The sequence below is a fragment of the Oncorhynchus kisutch genome, linkage group LG8 (assembly GCF_002021735.2).
Source record: "Oncorhynchus kisutch isolate 150728-3 linkage group LG8, Okis_V2, whole genome shotgun sequence".
NCBI lineage: Eukaryota > Metazoa > Chordata > Actinopteri > Salmoniformes > Salmonidae > Oncorhynchus > Oncorhynchus kisutch.
This window is the reverse complement of record NC_034181.2, coordinates 63,726,534-63,753,049: the sequence shown is the minus strand read 5'-3', so window position 1 is coordinate 63,753,049 and position 26,516 is coordinate 63,726,534. Positions and strand designations below refer to the sequence as shown.

Genomic DNA, 26,516 nt, shown 5'->3' with positions numbered 1-26,516 from the left:
CTGTGGGCTGTAGTCCTGAGAAGGGTGTGGAGGAAGGGCTGTGGTTGTGTTTAAGGACAGTTGGTTGGTTGATCGGTACAGCCATGGCATGCAGTAGTCTAGTTCACCCTAGGATTGCCCAGCTCTGTCCACTAGATGACTGAAGAGCTTATTTAGAATGAAAACCAATCTCTTCCTGCTAATGTATGACTCATGGGGTGTAGTGCCAATCGACTCCTTTCCTGTGTGTGCGTGTGTGTGCTTGACTGCGTGTGTGTGTGCTTGACTGCATGTGTGTGATTGTCTGTGCAAATGTGTCCTGTGTGTGCTTGTCAATGTACAGTATGCTTGTCTGCACATTTTGTGTGTGTGTGTGTGTGTGTTGACTCAGGGTAGGTCTCAGTTGAGTTGTTTCTCAGTTTTTGGACCCAGGATCCAGCCCCCCCCCGCCCCCCACTCCTCCAGTCCGTCTGTCTGCCCGCTGAATGAACAGATTGGCACCACTATTGATTCTGAAGAGTCCCAACTGAAGATAGCCCATGTTTTTTTTCCACCTACTGGTACTGGTATTAGCCAGTCCAACACCCCTCTGGTCCAAACCCCCTTTGGTCAGCCTCCCTCTTTGGAGTCCCTGTCCAACATGGCAGATGGGAGAGAACTTGAAATATTTACTTTGTTATCTGGAAGAGAATTCTGTATGTGAAGGAAACAGTTTTCTTGGGCCTCAGGAAATTGCCCTGGCCAGAGATGCTGAAACTGTGTGTGGACAGTCATTTTGATACTCTAAGAGTTGGCTGTATTTCTGGGGCTCAGGACAGGATGTCCACTTAATTGCCAGCTTCTGCAAGAAATTCTTAGTAAAGAGAGCAAGACTGCAATTAGCCATGGCTCGCTGCCAAATCCCTGTACATCTGCAGAATTGTTTCTCTTTAAGACAGTTTACCAGTTGTGGGCTGTCCTTTCTCTCCCCGCTTTTTGAAAAGCCGGCACTGTCAGAGTGCCACGGTATAATTAGACGTAGAAGGGAGCACTAAGTCTAAAGAGGAGATGGTGGAACTGAGACATACGGAGGAAGAGACTGTTATTTATGTCTCTCTCGCTCTTAATCTTCTGTCTGGGTGTTGTGACGTGTGGAGATCACATGTTCCTGCAGAGCCCAGACGGGTACTATCACTAATACGGTCACCTCCACTCCTCTCCTAAGGTTCCAGTTACATTGCAGAGGCAGGAGATGAGGAGAAAATGTAACTCCCTGGGCTCCGGAATGTGTTGTGGTTTTAAACAGAGCAGTAAAATGTATTCTAATCTTTTCTCACCTACTCTCATCCCCTTCCTCTCTCCCTCCAGCTCCTTATCCTGGATGACTATGCAGACCCGTTTGATGCGGAGCAGGACGGGGGGACCCAGGCCACCACCGAGAAGGTGACCCAGGCCAGCACAGAGAACGATGGCTACATGGAGCCCTATGAGGCCCAGAAGATGATGGCAGGTAGATCAGTACTCTGTTCTCCCCTGGGCTCTTCAAACCTCTGCACATTACATTTGACATTTTAGTCATTTAGCAGACGCTCTTGTCCAGAGTGAGTAGTGAGTGCATACAATTTTGTTAGTTATCAGTTGCCACCTTCATTCGTCTTTCCAGACGTTTGGGAGATGGGACTCGTGTATCCCCCTGGTCAGCCGTTGAGGACTGGCTTTGTAATTGGAGCGACTGCCTGGCCGCCAGAGAGCTCAGTCCTACCCTAAATGTTCCTGTGACCCTGGGTGGGTGCCCTGACCGGGTGCTGTCAGCCAGAGCCAGCTGAGCCCGAGGGCAGAGGCGTCACACTCTGAGGTAACATGCAAGGCAGAGCAGAGCAAAGTTTAAAAAAAATCTAAGCAGTGCAAAGCAAGGCTACCCTCTACCTCTTACTAACTCACGCTAACTCACCTCTCTGTTTGAGTTTAGTGTGGCGTTTAATATGACTGCTAGCAGACCGTATTTGTTAGTCAACTGTCTGGTACCTTGGGTTAGCCTTCCATTCAACCTCAGCCTCTCTGTGGAATTACATGTTACATGTCTAGTAATGCATCTTAGCCTTCATCATGTCTGCATATGGAAGCTGCTTCTTTGTTGACAATTAATTAGCATGTCACTTGACCATATGTCACTTGACCTTATGTTTGTTGGCTTGCCACTAATTAACTTGGTCAGATGGCCACGTGGCATGCTACATGACAGATGCGGTAGACCACAAAATGATTTTGTGGAGAGCTGGGTATCAGAAATACAATTGAATGCAGTTGTTTTGCTCTTAAATAGACAGAATACATTCTACTAGCAGATAGGTAATGTGAAAACAACCTCCACAGCAAATACATATTCAGGAAAGACAGGCCTTTAGATGTATTTTTTCTTTGAGCTAGTCATGTTCGGTGACAACCGTACTGCTCTGAAAGAAGACATGGATTTGAGACAACAATAGCTCTGCTAACGCTAGGATTCAGCAAAAACCCTACTCACCACAACTTTGTCAAAATGAACATGATTATGCAGTGTGCGAGGACAGAACAACATCAACAAAGAATGAAGAAAACAAGCACAGAATTCCAAGATATTTAAAGGAGAATCTTGCAGTTAGCATATTCCCTCACTGAACATTCTGGAGCTTTGGACCAGTCACCAAGTGGTCTGTTCCATTAGGGATGCCAAGGCTCAGAAGACGAGGTGTTTTTATAAGAGATTAGAAGGTCCTGACCTCTCCCATGTTGGGTTTCATCTTCCTCCCCGTCCCCTCACCCGCCCTCTCTCCCCAGTGTAATGGCAGAACCACTTTACTGTGGCCATCCCTCCCCTCTTCTGCTCCATATGATGACAAGCTAGGACTTAATGGCCCTCCTGACAACCTCTCGCCTTCATCAGTTTCACTAGTTTGACCTTCAACCCTGACCTTTTCTCTCTGCTGAATAGTAAGGTTTAAAACCTCTCTAGGCTAGATGGGACGCTACCGTCCCACCTGACCAACATCCAGTGAAAGTGCAGGGCGCCAAATTCAAACTACAGAATTGTAAATATTTAACATTCTTGAAAATACACATGCAATATCTCAAAATAAAGTTGAACTTCTTGTTAATCCAGCCACGGTGTCAGATATCAAAAAGGCTTTACAGCGAAAGCAAACCATGCGATTATCTGAGGACAGCACCCCATTAAACAAACACAGACAATCATATTTCATCCCGCCAGGCGGGACTCAGAAATAACGATATAATTAATGCCTTACCTTTTGAAGAGCTTCTTCTTTTGGCACTCCAATATGTCCCATAAACATCACAAATTGTCCTTTTGTTCAATTCATTCTGTCATTATATCTCCAAAATGTCCATTTATTTGGCATGTTTGATCCAGATAAACACCGGTTCCAACTAGCGCAACATGACTACAAAATATCTAATAAATTACCTGTAATCTTTGTCCAAACATTTCAAACAACTTTCCTAATACAACTTTAGGTATTTTCTTTACGTAAATAATCGATACAATTTAAGACGGGATAAACTGCGTTCAATAGCGGATAAAAACAAAGTGGAGCAAGCTTTCAGGTCGCGCACCCCAACCACAACAGTACACTAGACTCGACCCTCGTTCTGAACAGCCCTACTTCTTCATTACACAAAGGGAAAACATCAACCAATTTCTAAAGACTGTTGACATCCAGTGGAAGCGATAGGAACTGCAAGCAAGTGCAGTTCCTATAGAAAACTAATTGAATGCTCTGTCACTTCAACAAACAAAAAATTCCTGGATGGTTTGTCCGCGGGGTTTCGCCTGCAAAATAAGTTCTGTTATACTCACAGACATCATTCAAACAGTTTTAGAAACTTCAGAGTGTTTTCTATCCAAATCTACTAATAATATGCATATCCTAGCTTCTGTGCCTGAGTAGCAGGCAGTTTACTTTGGGCGCGCTTTTCATCTGGATGGGAAAATAACGCCCCCTAGCCTAGAGAGGTTAATGTGACCAGAGACTTCTGGTTTATGGTCATAACCCTGCCAGGCTTCTGCTATAAAGCCCTTTGTTTTGCATTTGAATTGGAAACCTTTTATTTCCAAACAACAAGGTTGATAGGAATGTGGATTGCGAGCAATCAGAGTAATCAAGCAATCACATTGTAAGACATAATAACACAGCACGAATAAACTTTACATCAGTAAATATCTGTATGAATGTCCTCGGTGTGTAACTCATGTCTGTGTACATCGTCAGATCTGCATCAGATTGGAGATCCTTTTGACATACATTTACTAGTCCAACATTTACATTTTCTCATTCATCAGAAGAAGATATCTGCCACGATTAATAAAGCTCCCTGTCTGTAAGGATCATACAGTTTTACTGACGGCCATGTCTATTTCTGCTGTGTTCAGAGACTGTTCAGAGGCGTATTCCTTGTAGTTTATTCTGTTGATTGCCAGTTCTAGTTTTGCTGTTGTTTTGACTGAGCTGTCAGGGAGCATTTGAAATTATGCTGTTTTCTGGATTTATTCAGCCCACTTCTGCCATCCTGTTGATAACCACAGTAAACTAGCAGAGCACTGAAGGACGGATTCACTGTGATTGTTTCATCAAGCAAGTGTCAAATCGTAGACTTTGATTTACGCATACACACAGGATTACACTGGATGGTTGAAATGGCTGTATTAGCCCCATTCTTTGTATACTGTCTATGGATAGTGTAATTACTATGTTCCCCCTGATTGACCAATGTCCTGCCAAAGCACTGGCACTGGCAGTGTTGAGCATATTTGTCAGGCTAGTGTCCTACAATTCTGTGGCAGGAGAGGGAGACGAGCCACTGCCCACACCTCTGCAGTATGGCAGTGGAGGGATTTACTGGAGTGAGGCCTGGTCAGAAATTCTTCTCTCCCTCTCTGTCGCTCTCTTTGTCTCTGTCTCTGTCTGTCTCTGTCACTCTCTGTGTCTGTGTCTCTGTCGCTCTCTGTGTCTCTGTCTCTGCCTGTCTCTCTCTGTCTCTCTGTCTCACTGTCCAGGCTGAAATAGATTTTCCCCGGCAGTGTTACCCTCTGCCTTTGTTAACATCAGAGCCTGACTTTTTCTCTGTCGTCTCCGTCCACTGGTACTGGACCTCACTGATGTGCATCGACTGGCTGTAATACTCAAATCAACAACTCTCCTAGCTCTCCTATTTATGGTTTTCCGACAGAGCACCTCTTTAATTCACACCGACCACATTTATATAGACTGTTGAAGAGCATTGGGCTTACCGCTACATAAAAGCGACTGTAATGTTTAAACCTTCAGAGGTGTGTGAATCGTAGTTTCATATAAAATGTGTATCTAATTAATTAGAGGCACTGGATCATTGATAAATCATACTGGTTTCTATTCATATTGGTTTATTGCCCCCCCCCCCCCTCAGGTTTCTCCATAGATTGAATTTGTCTGTACCACTCAAACCCGGAGTCTCTTCACGCACCAGACTCACAGCCATACAGACTCACAGGAACAAACTTTTGAAGAAAAGTTTGTCTGAGATACATCTCAGAGTTATACAGTTTATTAATTCAACTTGAAAATGACAGTTTTGACAGACAATTACTACAGATAGAGAAAGAGAACATAGACAATACCGTAACTGAAATCAACAGAGCATGTTTAAGCGCAATTAATTAGCATTATTCATTTGTGTAACTAAGCACTAGCACTGATGTCTTTATTAATGACATCCTGTTCGAGAGTAGTTGACTTGAGTTTAACTTTAGTTGGGTTTGAAGTTTTAGTTAGGTCTAGGCCGATTTCTCACAGGACCAGAAATGCACTTCGCTGCATGGTGCATCATGTTAGCTTTTTTCTACAGAAGAAGACGTGGCCATTTCTCAGCACAGTCCTCGTTCCGTCCTAGATGACTATTAGGCTGTCGACTTGCCCAGTACCCAGTGGTAAGTGGTGTGCCATCCACCCAATTCCAGATCCTCTCTTCATCTCTGTCCGTCAGACCAATCCAGACTTCCCAGAATCCGTTTACAAATACCTGTTCCTCTCTGCTGTTTATGATCCCCAGGTCAGTTCCTCTCCTCAGACAGTCCCGCCTGCTCTCCTCCCAGTTTCTCTTCTCAGTAGAGATGTAGTACCAACTGGATTTAAAAACTCCTCCATCCCAGGCTTGTTCAACTCCAGTACAGGGAGCTCTGTCTGAAGACCGTCTCTCTTCACCTGTAACTGGTCTTTTTCTTTGGTCATGTTGATGTAGCGAGTCTCTGAAGAGTCTCTGTAGAGGAGACGCAGGGTGATATTGAGAGTATCTTGTAGGATACACATCAACCCAAGACACAAAGCAGCCAGTCTGTACAGTCGTCTTCTCCCTGGGGTGGTAGACACCACTTGGTTGTTTTCTGCACTTCTGGTCTTCATGTGTACATCCATTCTCATCCATTCAGAACGGCTTTTGTATGCCTCATTGAGTTCACCATCAGATTCATCATTTGCTGCACTGACAAACTCTGCCAACTCCAACTATGCCTGTTAGTCTTATTCACTTTGAGATACTAGTGTGTGTTTGTTATGGTGTGTTTGCCCAACTCTAGACTGTTCTGAATGTCCTTTTTCGATTCCTTCTTATAACCAAAAGGACAGGAAACTGTCACACCATTGCAGCCATGAGCGTGTAGTGGTTTGAATGTTTCCATGCCACCTCTGATGCTAGCTTGTGCCCTTGGTTTCTGTGCTCAGTGTGTCTCCAGAAACATACTTCGATAACTCTAAGCCCTTTATATTGTATTGCTAACTTAACTCTGCTTTCATTTCAACGTTGTGTTCTATATTTTAAATGGCTATACTTCTGCTGCAGGATAAGTAGTTTTAACCTCTATTGTCTTCAACAGACGGCGGGACAAAATGTTTTGTTCATTTAATGGCCTCGTGAGTTGTTGATTGTTTAGCATTTAGGAATCAGATTGATAATTGCGTAGCACTTAACACTGAGCAAAGACATTTGTTGTTTGCCTCAAGTGATTGTTTGTTATAACCACTTTTAGGAGTGAGTGTACATTATTACAGTCCTTGTTTTCGTAGATTGTCTTTAGTTTGTGATTTCATGGGTATTTGGATAAAATGGTGATGACTAATTCTGAAGTGGGCTAATAAGAAATAGCTGTTTGCTGGATTTGTAATGCCGTAATCCTTTTGTTTGACTTGTGCGACACACACACAGTGTGAAATGTATGAGGCATTTTCCTAACGGTTACGCTGACAGAGGTGTGTGTGTGTGTATAAGGTGTAATCCAGCCCTCTCCCTGGAGTCTCCCCATCTGATTTATGAACCTGCTGGAGGTGCTTGTCATGACTTACTAACCTGTAAAGTCTGATCCATAATCCTCTCTGTTTTTACTGGCTTTTACTGTTTTTACTGGCTTTGGCTTACAGCAGGGCCTGCGGAAGTCTGCAGAGATACTGTGTATCATGTGTGTGGTGTGTGTGTGCTTTTGTGTGTGTGTGTTTTTGTGTGTGTGTGCTCGTGTATGGGCAAGCAGATCCCACACTCCCACGAATGTGCGCACACACACACACAAGTTATCAGCTGGGCCATTCTTCACGTGCACCACCACCAGCTAATTACAGATGGGGCTGCCGGAAGACGGAATTATCATATTTTGCGGATTCTCTTTTCCTCTCCTTTCCTCTCTCCTTTCCTCTCTGTTATATTGTTGTATTTGTTGAGACTTGCAGTCAGGGCCATGCAGACAGAGAGGGCTGTGTGTATACTGCAGGGCTGTACTCTTCAGGCCATTTCTCAACGACTCCAGTAATAGACGTGACACTCCCTGAGTGTGTGGGCACACACACACACACACACACACACACACACACACACACATTCTCTCTCACACACAGGGGCCCATCCTTCCCAGCCCAATCCGCCAGCCATATGAGATGTTTCCCACAGTGTGTGGGAGGCGTTGTGCAAACAACCGGCATGACTGGGCTGTGATGAGCAAACACAGGCAGCCGTGTCCAGTACCCACCACCACCCTGAACCCTGGGCTGATACAGGGCCAAGCTACATCACCCCAGGTGAGGGGAAAACAAGCCCCTGGGCCTAGGGACTACGACACACTGTGACAACCAAAGCAGCCTCACTGTACAGTGTGTCTTTCCGGATAATTTCATCCTCACTTCCCAGTCATACCCACCTAGTTATCTAGTGGACATTAACCCACGAGTACAGCAGAAACCTTGGCTTTTTCCACCATACTAGCTGACTCATGGGAGAGGAACCGCAGTACCTGCTTTCACCTACAGTTCATAAAGCTCCAACTGGAACATGCTCAAATCGCTCACTCAGTGCTGCTGGGAAAAGTTTCCTAATGCTGTCACTAGAGCATCCCATGCTAACCAGATGTGTTGTGGTTCCTACTTTGGGATATTAATCCAATTACTCACCACACACACACACACACTATGGTGTGGCTCACTACTACCCACTCAGCTCTATGGAGGAGGAGGGCACTGTTTTATAGCCAGAGATATTGCTGGCATGGCAATATGTCAGACTGGGATACCTGCACATTGCTGGGTGTTTCCCCACAGGTCATCTCTACCTGTGGCTTTATTTATTGGGCCACTTACAGGGGAGAGAAAGGAAGAGCGCTATGCAGAGTGGTTTCCAATAGCTTTTTCATATGGGGGGAAACTGACTCAGGGTTATGAGAGCCAGGCTAATACATGTGTCGGCACATTTCTTTGCCGGTAAGCTGGTTCTGCTCCGAGCTGAAACTTGAGGTATATCCTGGACATGTACAGACAGTGCTATACTCTTGAAAGGGGGATTTTCTCAGCTTTGCACTGTGATGTGTTCTGATTGCATAGAAATGGGGATTTGAGTGTATCCTTGTTTTCTGATTTCATGGTGTTATTTTGTCATGATCCTCTCCTCCAGAGTTTGACATTGCGGTCTTTTTATGGGTGTCATGCAAAATGTTGAGAGCTTGTCAGGATAATTGTCTTGCCGGTACAGAGGCCCTGGTACTTAAAGTACACAGCTGTCACAAATACAAGGCTTTCTTTCTTCCTGGTTTCAGACTCGACCTGTAGTGTAGAAAGGGTTAATGCTGCTGTGCCTGTGTAGTCCACCGTTCTGTGGCCTTGGTGCTGAGGGTGAATTTAGTAAGGCCAGGGAACAGGAAGCGTGGGAGGCGGGAGGTGAGGGACAGAGCGGCGTCCAGGCAGAAGGACTGACGACTTATTGATGAGGAGAGAGGTCTCGCGCAGGCAAGTCATTAACCCCCTCCAGCCAAGCCGTTAACCCCCCCCCCCCCCCCAGCCCCACCCACTCACTTACTGTCGCTGACTCAATGTGCTGTTCTATGATTTTATACACGGCCGTCCATCCATTTAATATCCACCATGGCATTTACGTTGAATCCTGATACCATAGGTGGAGAGATGAGATTATAGTGGTAGTGTCTTGGTAATGAAAGGTGTAGGTTTCCGTCAGGTTCTGTGGATTAGATACATAAGCAATTTGAGCCAATGATCAATCCTTCAACAGTGACATTTTGGATTTCCACAAGCTCCATCTACACCTGCATGTGTTCAAAAGGAAAGTCCTGTAACGTTTCCTAGAGTGGATCTGTTGGTTTGGACTAGAGCTGTGACTGTCATTACTTTTTGTCAGCCGGTGATTGTCAAGAAAATAACTGCTGGTCTCATGGTAATTGATCGTTCATTAACATAAACACGTTTAGCATCTCCTGGCTTCCACGTATAGCGTCCAAGCTACTGATGCAGACCTTTGGAACATGTTTAGTTTAAAAAGTATAATAAATCCATGTAATATAGCCTAGACCTTCACAATAAATCCATTATTTAATTTCGACAGACCTAAAGAAGCATGATATGAAGAAAATGTAGTCTATTTCAGTAGAACAGAATAGCAGTTGTCCTTATGTTAGGCCCTGATCTGGTTATGCCATATGGCTGTGGGCTACACTAGTTCATTTAGCAGATAAGATTTGGCTTAGAATTACGTGGTATCGTTTTATAGTATGAAGAATACAATCGGACATAGCTGAATCAAAATAGAAAGGATATTTTTTCCAAAGGATTTACGAGGGAGTTCACACGTGCGGCTGTTCTATGTTGATCGGTTAACAATGAAACAGTTGTGATACAACGGTTGGGCTACATATTTAGATTTGTAATACTTTCTAAGGCTGCATGATGAGACTTTAATAATGATTTGAATAAAGTAGCATAAGGCATAAGCTCTGCTTTGTTATAGTGCAGGCTGCACACCATTCATCAGTCTCTCATTCATAATTTGACCAACACTTGATAATGCCATCCCCCTTGTGTGGCTGTAATGCCCCCTAGAAACCTCCATGCCTTCAGTGGCCATTACGCCGTTGGGCTGTATATAATAATTATTATTCCCTTATTCCGGCTGCTAATGGCCTTGCTCCGAAGCACCTCTTACTCACATGGCTCTCTCAGATCTCCATTCTTATTCACCAATGCCTGTCACGTGATCGGGTCCTTCTCACCAGCGTCTCAGGCTCTGAAGTAGGCTACAAGTGAAGACAGACACATCGGGGACCAAATGCGCGCATCCTTGTTATCGATATTCATATGGATGATGTTAGAAGAACTAGGCCTAACGAACAGCAAAGTACTAGCCTATGTCAATCTACTATCCCCCATAATATAAAAATGTATCTATTCTATTGGTCAACTTGTCCTTCTGTGTGAGATTAATTATTCCAAACATAGTCTGGGACAGTTGTGGGAAGCGATAGAGCCCAAATTAATACAACCACTCGCATCAAAAAAACTTTTAAAAGCAATGAGGCTGATGCAACAGATCAGAATGTTTAGCTTAAATGTTGATAAACTATTAGGCTATTTCTTCACATTATATGGGCAGCAATGTGCACACGGCAGTAAGTGCTGATAAGTGCAAATGTTCTGAAATCTAATCAATTATCGGGAAAACACCATTCTCAAATGCGATTATGCACGTAATGCTTTATTATGAAGGTGCATTTTTATGGTGAAAAGTATCTTCCCCAAACTTGAAACTCACGCGCAGTCTATGTATGCCAGTTAGGATCTACACTGGTTGTAAAGCAGATTCATGTGCTTCATTTTAAGACGTTATTTGGCTACTTTAGTTGTTAAACAAATCTTATAAAAACATTTTAAAAAACAAATATGCCTATGGGCTAGGCTACATGAGGTGTGCAACTATGATTTGAAAAAGTAAAAAAAAATTGTGTCATCAATACACTTAAATAGCGAACTTGAGGAGGCTTTTCCCCCTGGTTAATCTTCATGTCAGACAGGTAGGCTATACTCCTGTTGTAAATAGAAGCAATGTGCTTAATATTTGTAAATTTGAGAAATAAATATAGTAGGCCTAGCCTATAGAAAGCTGATTGGATCCTCCTCTTTTTAAGAGGCCATCAAAACTCACGCAATTGGCTAGCCAAAATAAAGTATTTGATTTGATCTTTGATTACATTTGCATTGCTGTTAGCAATGCAAATGTAGAGTGCTGAGTACCAGGCAGTGAGCAAGTTTGGTAGGCTACTAATGACCAGCAGCATCTGAGCTTGAAGAAGCCTAGTTACCGTGACTAAATGGCCACCTGGATTTGACTGTGGTCATGACTCTTCATCGCTAGTGTGGTGGTAATACGGTTGCCGTAACAGCCCTAGTTTGGACTACTGTGTCTGGTTTCACTCACTGCTGGGGGGAGTTAAGCCACATCTGACTTCTGCAAGCCATGCTTTGCCATTCCTACCAGAGCCATGCCCCCTCACCCCTCGCCATTCCTCTCTGTACCACAGCCCCAAACCACAGAGGGCTGGTTACAGGCCCTACCTTCCCCATCCATCCTCTCTCCTCCTCCCCTTCACTCCCTGTCCATCGGGCGTAAAAGCAGCCTCTCTCCCTGACTAGGTGTGGGTGACACTGTGAATTTACACTGGCCTGTTAGGACACACACACTCACACACTGGGGCTGGCTGAGCTGTAATACCAGGATGCGAGTAGAGGAAGTGGTGGGTAGCCAACTGCCACAGTTAAATAAAGGTTACATAAAACAATTAACAAAATATATAAAAAGGCCCCGCTGTGTTGGTGAGGCAGGCAGACTGTGCCAGGTGCCAAGGATGGATGGTTGGGTTGGCAGGCTGAGCGACCATCCGTCATGCCTGGGTGGGCAGAGACAGTGCTAGGTGGGATGGGCTGCAACTCCAGTGCAGGGTGATGGTATTTTAAGTCATTAATTTCTTCTCTAAAATGAATGGCTCCATTAATCCTTGTCAGGGCCACTGCAGAGGAGAGGACGGCCACCGGAACGATTTACACCCGCTATTTACTGTCTCCTCTCCTCTCTGTTAGCTCAACTGATCTGCCTGTCTGTCTGCCCTGCCTGCCTGTCTGCCTCACAGACAATGTGACTTTATTCAGTCATGCTTTAAAAGACCAAACAGTCTGAAAGAGAAGCTGTAGGTTATTTGATGTGTCAAGTATCAATTTCCCCATTCTGTCATACTGACGGGCCCACAGTCATCGCAGTCTGATAGTTTAACTTGATGGGGCGGTTTGGTCAGATCTGGCAGTCTGAGCTGCTGTGTGATGGAGCTGGTTTGTTCTGGTTGGTTTGAATGGTATGTTGTGTTTCTGCGGTGGTGGTGGTGGTAGACCTGTGTGCAACAGGAAATCAGGGCTGTTGGCACTCTGGTGTGAGAGCAAACTCTATTAGGTGTGACTGTGTTGGAGAGGGCTAGAGAGACCTACAACTGTTGAGCACCATGAGAGTGACAGACAGACGGATGTAATGCAGAACCGTGCTCTCTCCCAGACATCAGAGTGTGCTGGGCTCTCGCCAGCGTTATGGCAGAACTGTACCATTACTGCAACGTTAACTGCAGCTCAGTCTGCAATAGGCATTCTAAAAGCAAGAAATAGGATCAATATCATCCCTGGATCCATTTAAGCCCAAGATGCTGCTTTTGACTATCATAACTCAAATTTGATCCCCTCACTTCACCCAGAATGCCCCATGTTCCTTTGTGCCCTGGGGACCCCCAGCATGTGTGAAGGGCCTCAGGGCTGGAGTGGTGTAGAGTATCCTGAGTGAACTGTAGTGGAGAGGGGTCCTAAAGGAGTCGGCCTGTCTGCCTGCGTGTCTGCCTGCGTGCCTGCCTGCGTGCCTGCCTGCGTGTGTGTGTGCCTGCCTGCGTGCCTGCCTGCGTGCTTGTCTGTCTGTGCGTAATGCAGCAGAGACAGCAGTCTAACAGCAGGGCTGGATGAGGTGAGTCCGAGGGCCAAACACACTGATGAAGTTGTCTTCATAACCCTGAATCATCTCTCTAACTCCTTATCCTCTCCCTCGCTCTCTCAATCTCTCTCTTTCTCTCTATCCTTCTCCTCTCTCCCTCTCTCTCCCCCAAATTCCTTTTCTCTCTAGTCTTCACTCTCCGTCTCTCCACCCCAGTCAATCTTTCTCTCTAACTCCTTTTCCTCTCGCCCTCTCCCCAGTCCCTCTTTCTCTCTAACTCCTTTTCCTCTCGCCCTCTCCCCAGTCCCTCTTTCTCTCTAACTCCTTTTCCTCTCGCCCTCTCCCCAGTCCCTCTTTCTGTCTAACTCCTTTTCCTCTCGCCCTCTCCCCAGTCCCTCTTTCTGTCTAACTCCTTTTCCTCTCGCCCTCTCCCCAGTCCCTCTTTCTGTCTAACTCCTTTTCCTCTCGCCCTCTCCCCAGTCCCTCTTTCTCTCTAACTCCTTTTCCTCTCGCCCTCTCCCAGTCCCTCTTTCTCTCTAACTCCTTTTCCTCTCGCCCTCTCCCCAGTCCCTCTTTCTGTCTAACTCCTTTTCCTCTCGCCCTCTCCCCAGTCCCTCTTTCTCTCTAACTCCTTTTCCTCTCGCCCTCTCCCCTGTCCCTCTTTCTCTCTAACTCCTTTTCCTCTCGCCCTCTCCCCAGTCCCTCTTTCTCTCTAACTCCTTTTCTCCCACTTTCTCTTGCTCTCTTACTTTTTCTCTCTCTCTATTTCTTTCCACCCCCACCCCCATCTCGCTCTCTCACAAACACACTCACTCGGTCCAGGAGCCAGAGAGTGATAGGCTTGCTGTGATAGAATGACTTCTTTATACAAGTCTCGTTGTCTTATAAAATAACCCTAGAGGCCTTTTCTCCCTCACAGAGCAAATGTATCTATGACATTTATTGACCTTCTCTCTGTTTGCCTCCCTGACCTTCTCTCTCAAGGAAAACACAACTAGATGTAAACATTTACCCTTCTCTGTTCTCTATAGGCATCTCTACAATGAGCAATAACACATACGCACGGACACACACACAACACACACACACAGTAACGGTTTTGACTTGAGGTTATTGTTTGCAGGGGTGCCAGGTAAGTTGTGCCTACCAGAGAAAATATTGATTTCTTCTTTTTGTTTGGAAGGGAAATAGTCCCATCTGGTTCATCAAGTCTACACCAATACAAAGGACTAAGTCAGTATGGAAATACACTTGGATTCATTGGATTTATTGGAAATAACTTCAAAACAAATGTGTTCTTTTGCGTGGGTTGTATTACCAACATAAATGATCACACACATAATAATATAACAAACAATAAGCTCTGGTTCCTCAAGAAAAGTCCTGTACCTCGGGCCTAAAAGAGTCCAGCCCGGTAAAGGGTTTCAGGGAACTGACCTTAGTCACACAATGTTTGTCGGTTCATAAAAGTGTAGCGTAAACCCAGTCTCAATCATACAATCAAAATATCAAGCTCTTTTACCACACAACCATAAAGAGTATCAAATCTCAGTAGTCTTCAACTACAACTGACCACATAAATAATCACGGTATACATCACACTAAAACAAATGAAATACCATATGCAAAATAGTTGTAGTCAATCAGTCAGTCAGACAATCCAATCCGCCAACAGATCTGTGTCGTCCAAAGGAAGCAATGAGTGGATCCGGTCCTGGTTAAACTTGCAACAAGGCCACAAAGCACACTTTTAAATACAACAAAACAAACGGAGTAAAGAAGCTTCGGAACTGAGGGTTGAACACATCCTCATTCGGACCACCATCACAAACCCACTTTTGCGCAGCGGATGCTGGCTATTTAATAGGGAATTAAAGGGGAAGCGCCCTATTGGAAGGAGAAGCACTGAGACGGGTCAGACAAATTCAGGGCCGTCACAACATACACACACAAATATGTAACAGTCTATTGCTGACAGTACCACTCATTGAACATAAATGACACGCACACATTATATGAATATGTGCGTGTCTCATATCTCTGTCCTCCTGAAGTGACTATACTTAGCATTCTGCTAGCTAATGAATCAGCTCGGTGAAAGCCCACTGTATGAGTACAGAGGAGATCACAACCCTATGGGAGCTGTGTACTTCAATGACAAGGAGCAGATGTGCAATAGGCAGTGACTCATAGCATCATGCACAGTGTGTGTATTAGTAATTAATGGCCTTTGTCCCCCTCATTGTGTATTCCATCAGAAATAATTCAATGGTGGAAAGTTTGACTGACTTCTGAAGGCTAAATGAAAACTCAGTTGAGTGTATCCCCACTGTTAGTGTGTGGGTGCCGTGGGGTTTGGTTCAGTCTCTATCTCTTTCCCAGTTTTCTTCATCTCTCTGTGTCCTGATTCCGCTGTGTTTTTATCTTCGGAGGACACATTTAATTATTATTATTTTCTTTACAGCTTTTCTGCTACATAGACACACGTTACACATACAGTTGAAGTCGGACGTTTACATACACCTTAGCCAAATACATTTAAACTCAGTTTTTCACAATTCCTGACATTTAGTTTTAAGAATGTGAAATGTCAGAATAATAGAGTGATTTCTTTCAGCTTTTATTTCTTTCATCACATTCCCAGTGGGTCAGAAGGTTACATACACTCAATTAGTAATTGGTAGCATTTCCTTTAAATGGTTTAACTTGGGTCAAATGTTTCGGGTAGCCTTCCACAAGCTTCCCACAATAAGATGGGTGAATTTTTGGCCCATTCCGCCTGACATAGCTTGTGTAACTGAGTCAGATTTGTAAGCCTCCTTGCTCGAACAGCGCTTTTTCAGTTCTGCCCACAAATGTTCTATAGGATTGAGGTCTTGGCTTTCTGATGGCCACTCCAATATCTTGACTTTCTTGTCCTTAAGCCATTTTGCCACAACTTTGGAAGTATGCTTGGGGTCATTGTCCATTTGGAAGACCCATTTGTGACCAGGCTTTAACTTCCTGACTGATGTCCTGAGATGTTGCTTCAATATATCCACATCATTGTGAAGTGCACCAGTCCCTCCTGCAGCAAAGCACCCCCACAACATGATGCTGCCATCCCCGTGCTTCACAGTTGGGATGGTGATCTTCGGCTTGCAAGCCTCCCCCTTTTTCCTCCAAACATAATGAGGGTCATTATAGCCAACAGTTCTATTTTTGTTTCATCAGACCAGAGGACATTTCTCCAAAAAGGACGTACTATTGTTTGTACAGCTGAACGTTGTACCTTCAGGCGTTTGGAAATTGCTCCCAAGGATGAACCAGACTTGTGGAGGTCTACAATTTTTTTCCTGAGGCTGAGGCTTGGATAATTTTGTTTGATTTTCCAATGATGTCAAGCAAAGAGGCACTGAGTTTGAAGGTAGGCCTTGAAATACATCCACAGGTACACCTCCAAGTGACTCAAATTATGTAAATTAGCCTATCAGAAGCTTCGAAAGCTTTCTGGAATTTTCCAAACTGTTTAAAGGCACAGTCAACTTAGTGTATGTAAACTTCTGGCCCACTGGAATTGTGATACAGTGAAATAATCTGTCTGTAAACAATTTTGAAAAAATTACTTATGTCATGCACAAAGTAGATGTCCTAGCCGACTTCCCAAAACTATAGTTTGTTAACAAGAAATTTGTGAAGTGGTTGAAAAACAAGTTTTAATGACTCCAAACTAAGTGTATGTAAACTTCCAACTTCAACTGTATATCGTCCATGTAAAAAACCTGTCTTATCAGAATGAACAATTTCTGGTAAAATCCTTTTTATTCTATGTGCTATGCATTTCGCCAGGATTTTCGCATCACAACATTGAAGTGTAAGAGGCTTCTAGTTTTTTAAATGGACTGGATCTTTATACTTACAACCTGGGTCCTGTTTCAGTAGTAATGAAATCAGACCTTGTTGAGTACCTGAAAGTCTAATTTTTATAGGAGTAATTAAAACATGCTGAAAATTGATCTTTGAGTACATCTAAAAAGGTCTGATATACCTCTAATGGTATACCTTCACGCACTGGTGTTTTTCCACACTGAAAACATTTAATTGCCTCAAGATGTTCCTCCTCCGTAAGTTGGCCTTCACACAGGAAATTGTAGTGCATTTTTCACAATTTTCCATCCAATTCGCTTTATTTTTGTAATAAATTACACTTGATCGTTCTTGAATAAGTTCCTCCAAATCCAATTATTTTCCCTCTAACCTATATTGTGCCTCTAGTAGAGGTTGACTGATTAATCGGAATGGCCGAATAATTAGGGCCGATTTCAAGTTTTCATAAATCGGTAATCGGCATTTTTGGACATCGATCAAGGATGACTACATTGCACTCCACAAGGAGACTGCGTGGCAGGCTGACTACCTGTTATGCGAGTGCAGCAAGGAGTCATGGTAAGGTGCTAGCTAGCATTAAACTTATCTTATAAAAAACAATCAATCTTAACATAATCACTAGTTAACTACACATGGTTGATGATATTACTAGTTTATCTAGCTTGTCCTGCGTTGCATATAATCGATGCGGTGCCTGTTAATTTATCATTGAATCACAGCCGACTTCGCCAATCGTGTGATTTTTAACAAGCGCATTCGTGAAAAAAGCACTATCGTTGCACCAATGTGTACCTAACCATAAACATCAACGCCTTTCTTAAAATCAATATCAAGTATATATTTTTAAACCTGCATATTTAGTTAATATTGCCTGCTAACATGAATAACTTGGGAAATTGTGTCATTTCTCTTGCGTTCTGTGCAACAGAGTCAGGGTATATGCAGCAGTTTGGGTCGCCTGGCTCGTTGCGAACTGTGTGAAGACTATTTCTTCTTAACAAAGACAGCCAACTTCGCCAAACGGGGGGATAATATAACAAAAGCACATTTGCGGAAAAAAGTACCATCGTTGCACGAATGTACCTAACCATAAACATCAATGCCTTTCTTTAAATCAATATACAAAAGTATATATTTTTTAACCCTGCATATTTTGTTACATGAAATTCATGTTAGCAGGCAATATTAAACTAGGGAAATTGTGTCACTTCTCTTGCATTCATTGCACGCAGAGTCAGGGTATATGCAACAGTTTGGGCCGCCTGGCTCGTTGCGAACTCATTTGCCAGAATTATACATAATTATGACATAACATTGAAGGTTGCGCAATGTAACAGAAATATCTAGACTTATGGACGCCACCCGTTAGATAAAATACGGAACGTTTCGCACTTTTACTTTCTTCTCCAACACTTTTTGTTTTTGCATTATTTAAACCAAATTGAACATGTTTCATTATTTATTTGAGACTAAATAGATTTTATTGATGTATTATATTAAGTTAAAATAAGTGTTCATTCAGTATTGTTGTAATTGTCATTATTACAAATATATACATAAAAATCGGCCGGTTTAAATTTTTTGGGTCCTCCAATAATCGGTATCGGCGTTGAAAAATCATAATCGGTCGACCTCTACCCTCTAGTACAGTTTCCATTACCATCTACCTGCACTGTTATTTCCTCTTTCATATCAAATCTAATTGTATTTGTCACATGCGCCGAGTGTAGACAGGTGTAGACCTTAACAGTGAAATGCTGACTTACAAGCCCTTAACCAACAATAAAAATACGTTTTAAGTAAAGAATAGATGAGTAAAAAAATTGCTAATAAAAGTAACAAATTATTAAACAGCAGCAGTAAAATAACAAGCGAGACTATATACAGGGGGTACCGGTACAGAGTCAATGTGGAGACTATATACAGGGGGTACCGGTACAGAGTCAGTGTGGAGGCTATATACAGGGGGTACCGGTACAGAGTCAATGTGGAGGCTATATACAGGGGGTACCGGTACAGAGTCAATGTGGAGACTATATACAGGGGGTACCGGTACAGAGTCAATGTGGAGGCTATATACAGGGGGTACCGGTACAGAGTCAATGTGGAGGCTATATACAGGGGGTACCGGTACAGAGTCAATGTGGAGACTATATACAGGGGGTACCGGTACAGAGTCAATGTGGAGACTATATACAGGGGGTACCGGTACAGAGTCAATGTGGAGGCTATATACAGGGGGTACCGGTACAGAGTCAATGTGGAGACTATATACAGGGGGTACCGGTACAGAGTCAATGTGCAGGGGCACCGGTTAGTCGAGGTAATTGAGGTTTATTAGTCTTCTCTCTTTTGACCTAAACTGCTTTTGTTTTAATGGTGGGTATTGTATTGAATTGCCTCTAAACGTACATTTCAACTTGTCCCATACAATAAGGTGATCTGCTGTACCTATTAATTATTTTATCTTAGTTAAGAACAAATTGTCATCCAGTAGGCTTTGATTACATTTTCAATATCCCTGTCCACGTGAAAATTCTGTTGAAGTTATTTGTAGGAAAATTAGATGGTGGTCTGATCGCATTCTGTCTCCTATTAATAGTTTTTAAACTTTTGATGCCAGCAAGAATGAGACCAGGAAGTAATCAAGTAGTCATTCTGCCGTGTTTGCCGAACATCTTATCAATCAATAGCTGTGGAGTTAGCCTGCATGCCGGGCGGTGCGGCGTGGTGAGGCGCAGGCTGCCCGGGCCTGGCTGGTGGGGTTGATCTGTAATTGCTTTCTGCATAGTGACTGTTAATTGTATGTGGTGTGACGGAGGGGGTCATTAGGGGACAGGAGCAGAGCGAGGGAGAGAGGGGACCAACACTCTGTCACCACTAGACCAGAACAGGGAGGAGGGAGGGGGAAAAACTGCAATAGCAGAGGAGAGTGGTTATCAAGCCATGCCAACATTGTATTTGTCCGTACTGTGCACTGGTGTGTGTTTTTTTTTTTACATTGCTAATATTGAGAGAAAGAGACACATGAAGGTTGGAGAGCGAGACACAGCCATGGGGAGCAGCATAAGTTATCAATGCCTCTAATGTAAGGATCTCCTGCTGGTTGGAATCTAATAAACTGCATATGATTTGACTGTCCAAGAGATTGGTTGTCTGGATAAGGGAGGGAGGAGAGACTCCCAGGTCACGTGGTTCCAGGCCCCTCTCTGGGTAATTGACTCATGCACAGTATTGACTTTCTAGTTAAAGTGATTAAGGATGCCCGGCCCAGACTGGAGCCTAGTGTCAGCCTCCTGGAGGTGGGCTGGGGACCTCACAGAGCGACCTGCCCTGGATGAACCTGTTCTAGGCCACAGCCAACACTGGCCACACATCAGTCAAACAAGGGAAATCTCACTGGCCATATTGTTTCTGTTGGGGGGGAGCAGGTCATGAGTAGGTGTCTGTCGGTCTGTGTCCATCTCCTGCTGTTCTCATCTGATAGTGACGGAGATGGCTGGTGACCGGACTGTCATGGTGGACGGGGATGGCTGTAGCCTTGCTTCTCCCTCCCTGAGTGGGGTGGATGGAGAGAGTCTGGGGGTTAGTGACTGAGTGTGAAGGCTCCTTGGGGGAAATCAGCTCTCTGTCTTTTGGATCCTCTGCTCTCCCTGTACCCCCACCCCTGGGGGCTGGCGTCAGTCCCAGACCACCGTGGTGCTGGGGAGCCTTCCAGACTCAGGCAGATAATACCTTCTGACAGGCTTTCTAAAAACAGAGACTGTATTGATTTTTGAGAGAGAGAAAACACAGACATGATAAACAAACAATACTGTCTACCACCCTCCTGTGGATGTGACAACTCCACATTGGTTGAAAACATGGTTCAGTTTGATGTCATCGTGTGTGTGTGTGTGTGTGTGTGTTTGGCCGTGTGAAATCAGAGAGGCACAGTATCTATTGGGTGAGTTATCGAGTGAAGGGACATGGAACCTCGCCACTTAAACTGGCAGCTGAGCAAGCAGGACTGCACACACACACACACACACACACACACACACACACTATGAATATTCGGACGAACATGAGGCCATTCTGCTCTGCATTAACGTTGGAGGGAGGTTGCTTGAGTAGCACTGTCAGACTGGATTATATGTGGCCGTGTGTGAAGGGGAGCGGACAGTGGCCGTCTTGGCAATCACACAAAACTCTGGGGAATAGATAGGAACACAAGTGAAGAATGGACGTTAAATATCACAGCAGCTGAATTGGGGACATCTCCACCATGTGCTCTCAGTGATGGCAGAGAAGTCTCACGCCTATGACTGACTGCTTTACGATGGAGTGGCCACTGTTAGCAGGAGCCAACAGACCGACAGGCCGTGGATAGACTACTGACTGATAAGGGGGTGCAGTAGGACTTTAAACTTGTGTGCGTTAATATACTGTGTGTTTCTGCATGTGTTGGCAGTCTGTTTTTGTTTTCAAATTCAAATGATATGTAGGCATTGTCATTCTCTTGCTAATGTCCAGAGGTCCACTCATTCTTAAGCCATGTCTGCCTGTCAGCTGCACCTGCACTCTGTGCCTAGAGGTAACCCCCCTTAGCTACCCCACGTAGGGCCACAGATGTCTGGGCTGCAGCAGTCAGTGTGCACCCAGACTCCCAGGTCCCCCAGTACTCCATCAGCAGGCCCACATGTCACTACTGTCACCAGGCTTTGCAACACCATCAACACCTCCCAGGGGCTCGCAGCTCACCTGCAGGCTGCCATGGTCGTGTTCATTAGGGCACACTGTAGAAAACCATTTTGCAATGGAAAATGGAAAATGCAATGGCTGGAGCGTATGGTCACTGTGGTGATCTGAAGTGAATGAGTTACCTCCTGAAGGGAGCCCCCATAAAGAAGACTTTGTTGGTCATGTGTGCTGTAAGGATGGAGCAGTAGCCCTCCTCTGGTACCCCAGGCCTGGTCACTCAGTGGGCAGAGTAGAGGCAGCGTGGAGGGGAGCTGGAGCCAACAGCTGGCCTGTTCAGAACAGACTGTCCGCCTGCATGAAGCCCTCTTCTCCCAGCATCCACCACCGCCCCTCACACAGAGACATGGAGACTTGGCCCAGAGTCCCCTTCCCTTCTCTCCGCCTGCTTGTCCCCAGGCTACTCCCCAGCTTGGGAAGAGAGAAGGAGTGGGAGAGGGAAAGACACAGACACACAAGTCCTCACACTGGATAAGATGACAGAACATTCCTTCAAGTTTGTCTGAGTTTATGAATGTGTCTGGTATTGCACTTGTCAGAAGTTGTGGACACTTATCAGAGGAAACTTTAAGAGGGTGACATAATCAGGGGGGCAGCTGAGAGGCTGAGGACAATCTGTCAGCATCTGGTGTGGTTTATAGAGGAGGGAGGGTGGTAGTTAAAGCTCCCTTTTACAGCGCTAGTGAAACGGGAGGGAGAGCTAATGTGATTAGTGTGTTCAGACTGGGGAAGAGATTGAAGAGTTTGCCTGGGCCTCCGCTCCTCTTTCATATGCTTTTGCAAGTACGATTACAACATCTGGCCAAGAACCGGCTGCCTTTCGGCAGCTGGGCGGGTGGGTGGGTACATGGTTTACATGTGTAGATCTATGCAAGTGCGTGTTCGTGGGTGGAGTTTGTTTTTTGGGCCTGCGGACTATTTTAATTTCATTACACCCAGAGAGAAAGTCCGTCTTGTGTAGTGTATATCCTCTTGGGGAGCCAGAATAGCTTACCAAGCAAGAGGGACCGAGGCTCTCTTTTTGACTCTAGCTAGAAACGACATTTAAACTTCTGTATCCAGTGTTCAATTCCAGTTTACAAATACTAGCTAGCTAGCTGGCTACATTTCAATCTGGTGTTCTATTCTTTAAGACACTACTTTTTTTGCAACAGAAGCAGAAGCAAACATGTCCCTTTATTAATTGCAAGAGTTTGAACAGAGTTTGAACAGAGTTTGAACAGAGTTTGAACAGAGTTTGAACAGAGTTTGAACAGAGTTTGAACAGAGTTTGAACAGCAATGCTTGAACTGCTCTTACCATTCAGAAGGAGAATTTTAAGAAAGGAAAAAAAAGAAAAGAGATAATGGCAAGTTCATCCACTGAACACTACAAGAGTGGGACAATGGAGAATACACCTGTCTTGTCCAACCTATGTGAAGCATTGACAAGGACAGACATGTTCAATACTTCCGGATGTCTGTTGCCAGATTTGACGACTTGCTTCAACGGCTTGCCCCTCACATCTCGCTCGAGAGAACTCACAGCTCGCCTCTAACTGCTGCAGGAAGGCTGTCTGTGACCCTTCGGTTTTTGGCGAGTGGCAGACACCGCAAAGTATCGCTGTAAGTTAGAAGCTAGGAATCTTGACAGTTTGTGCCATCGTCACGGAAGTATGCCACGCTATCTGTCATGTCATGAAGGAGGATTTTGTTGCTTATTCTTCCGTGGCAAAAATGGGCTTCACCATGATCGACATGGGCTCATAGTCCTGAGCAAGTTTGGCTCCCAACTCATTGTAGTCCAGCTCCTGCTACCAAAGCCAGAGTGCTTGCTGGGGAATCCATATTTGTGGTGAGACAGGGCTCTGTGGAGAGGACTCACTGGAGAGTGGACAGAGCACTGATCGATGGTCCTGTGAAAGTGCATCATCATGTCACTGATAAACAGGAGACATTGATCAGCAGGACTAGACACTGTCCATGGTACCATGATGTCATAGAAAGCCTTTGCTGGATACAGCTGCAGTTTCTCTAACACGGAACCCAAACCGGCTGCGCGCGTGCGCCATCGTGCATACATTTATTTTGTCCCTCTACACCAAACGCGATCATGACACACAGGTTAAAATATCAAAACAAACTCTGAACCAATGACATTAATTTGGGGACAGGTCGAAGATAATTAACCTTTCTAAGGTATGTGGGACGCTAGCAACATCCATTGAGATTGCAGAGCTCCAAATTCAAATACAGAAATACTCATTATAAACATTCAGAAAAGATACAACTATTTTACATTGGTTTAAAGATGAACTTCTTGTGAATCCAACCGCGGTGTCAGATTTAAAAAAATGCTTTACCGTGAAAGCATACCTTACAATTATTTGAGAACATAGCCCAGCAGACAAAGTTTCTCTTTATATCCGAAAACCTGTGGATTACCTTTCTTCAGTAATCCACAGGCTCAAACGCAGTCACAACAGGCAGACAAAAAAATCCAAATTGTATCCGTAAAGTTCATAGAAACATGTCAAATCATGTTTATATTCAAACCTCAGGTTGTTTTTAGCCTAAATAATTGATAATATTTCAACCGGACAATAACGGCAGGGTAGCCAACCTGGGGCGGCAGGGTAGCCTAGTGGTTAGACCGTTGGACTAGTTGGATTAGTAACCGAAAGGTTGCAAGTTCAAACCTCCGAGCTGACAAGGTACAAATCTGTCGTTCTGCCCCTGAACAGGCAGTTAACCCACTGTTCCTAGGCCGTCATTGAAAATAAGAATTTGTTCCTAACTGACTTGCCTAGTAAAATAAAGGTCAAATAAAAAAATAAAATTACAAATATAAAAGGTAAACAAGAAAGGCACTGGTCGCGCGCATGAAAAAGCTCTGTGACACGGCAGGGTCCACTCATTCAGACTGCTCTTACTCCCTCATTTTTCAGAATACAAGCCTGAAACAATTTTTAAAGACTGTTGACATCTAGTGGAAGGCATAGGAACTGCAATTTGAGTCCTAAGTCAATGGATACTGTAATGGCATTGAATAGAAAACTACAACAAACAAAAAAATCCTACTTCCTGAATGGATTTTTCTCAGGTTTTTGCCTGCCAAATCAGTTCTGTTATACTCACAGACATTATTTTAACAGTTTTGGAAACTTTAGTGTTTTCTATCCAAATCTACTATATATGCATATCCTATCTTCTGGGCCTGAGTAGAAGGCAGTTTAATTTGGGCATACTTTTCATCCAAAATTCCAAATGCTGCCCCCTTCCCTAGAGAAGTTAAACATGTATGGCAATTTAGCTAGTTAGCTTGCACTTGCCAGATAATTTGTCCTATTTAGCTAGCTTGCTGTTGCTAGCTAATTTGTCCTGGGATATAAACGTTGAGTTGTTATTTTACCTGAAATGCACAAGGTCTTCTACTCCTCTACTGTCCTCTACTCCGACAATTAATCCACACATAAAACGGTCAATTCGTTTCTAGTCATCTCTCCTCCTTCCAGCCTTTTTCAGCTTTGAACTTATATGGTGATTGACATCTACACTTTCTTAGTATTACCATGACAACCGGCAAAACAGTTCGTCTTTCAGTCACCCACGTGGGTACCTGCTTCTATAAACCAATGAGGAGATGGGAGAGGCAGGACTTGCAGCGCGATCTTCTTCAAAAATAGGAATGACTTCTATTTTAGCCCTTGGCATCACAGACGCTCATTGGCACACGCGAGCAGTGTTGTAGGTGCAATAATTGAATAACATGGATTTCTAAATGTATTTTGCAATGTCCGGTCTGGTCAGCATGTAAGTCATCCACCCGTTGCATAATGTCAGTGTCCAAAGAATCCTCAACAGTCTTCCTCTTCCAGCCATAGGACCTGGGTTTGGGAGATGGTGGTGGATGAGTTGCAGGGCAGAGAGCATGGGTGAGCCTGGACGGTGCGCTGGGTGTTGGTAAGACAGGCCAGGCATTGAGCCACCTGTAGATGAGCCTTCAGGGCTCAGATCTGTCTCTGGTCTGTCCAACCTTGCAATACATTTTTTAATATTTCCATGGGCTCCTTTTGAGTTAAAGTGCTTACACAAAATAACTAATTTCATAAAGATCTAAAATCTAATTAGCACATACAGCATCCAACTGCTGGCTTGCTTCTGAAGCTAAGCAGAGTTGGTCCTGGTCAGTCCCTGGATGGGAGACCAGATGCTGCTGGAAGGGGTGTTGGAGGGCCAGTAGGAGGCACCTTTCCTCTGGCCCCAAAAAATATCCCAATTCCCCGGGGCAGTGATTGGGGACTGCCCTGTGTAGGGTGCCATCTTTCAGATGGGACGTTAAAACGGGTGTCCTGACTCTCTGTGGTCACTAAAGATCTCATGGCACTTATCGTAAGAGTAGGAGTGTTAACCCCAGTGTCCTGGCTAAATTCCCAATCTGGCCCTCATACCATGGCCACCTAATTATCCCCAACTTACAATAGGCTCATTCATCCCCCTCCTCTCCCCTGTAACTATTCCCCAGGTCGTTGCTGTAAATGAGAATGTGTTCTCAGTCAACTGACCTGGTAAAATCTGGGTTAAATCCATTTTTTTTTAAACACACACCACAGTGTCTGTTTTCAGATGTTTGAACTAACCCTGCTAATCATGATAACAACACAT

The 26,516-nt window shown here is 44.3% G+C and overlaps 1 protein-coding gene across 6 annotated transcripts in view; it reads left to right on the top strand.

Annotated features, from left to right (window-relative positions):
- The window catches only part of LOC109895433 (SH2 domain-containing adapter protein F), a 121,524-nt gene that overhangs the window by 24,149 nt on the left and 70,859 nt on the right, over positions 1-26,516 (top strand). For all 6 annotated transcript variants that reach the window (XM_031830820.1, XM_031830822.1, XM_031830821.1 and 3 more), the window contains exon 2: positions 1,327-1,468. In XM_031830820.1, coding sequence (XP_031686680.1) covers positions 1,327-1,468 — 142 coding nt within the window. The remainder of the gene's footprint in view (positions 1-1,326; positions 1,469-26,516) is intronic.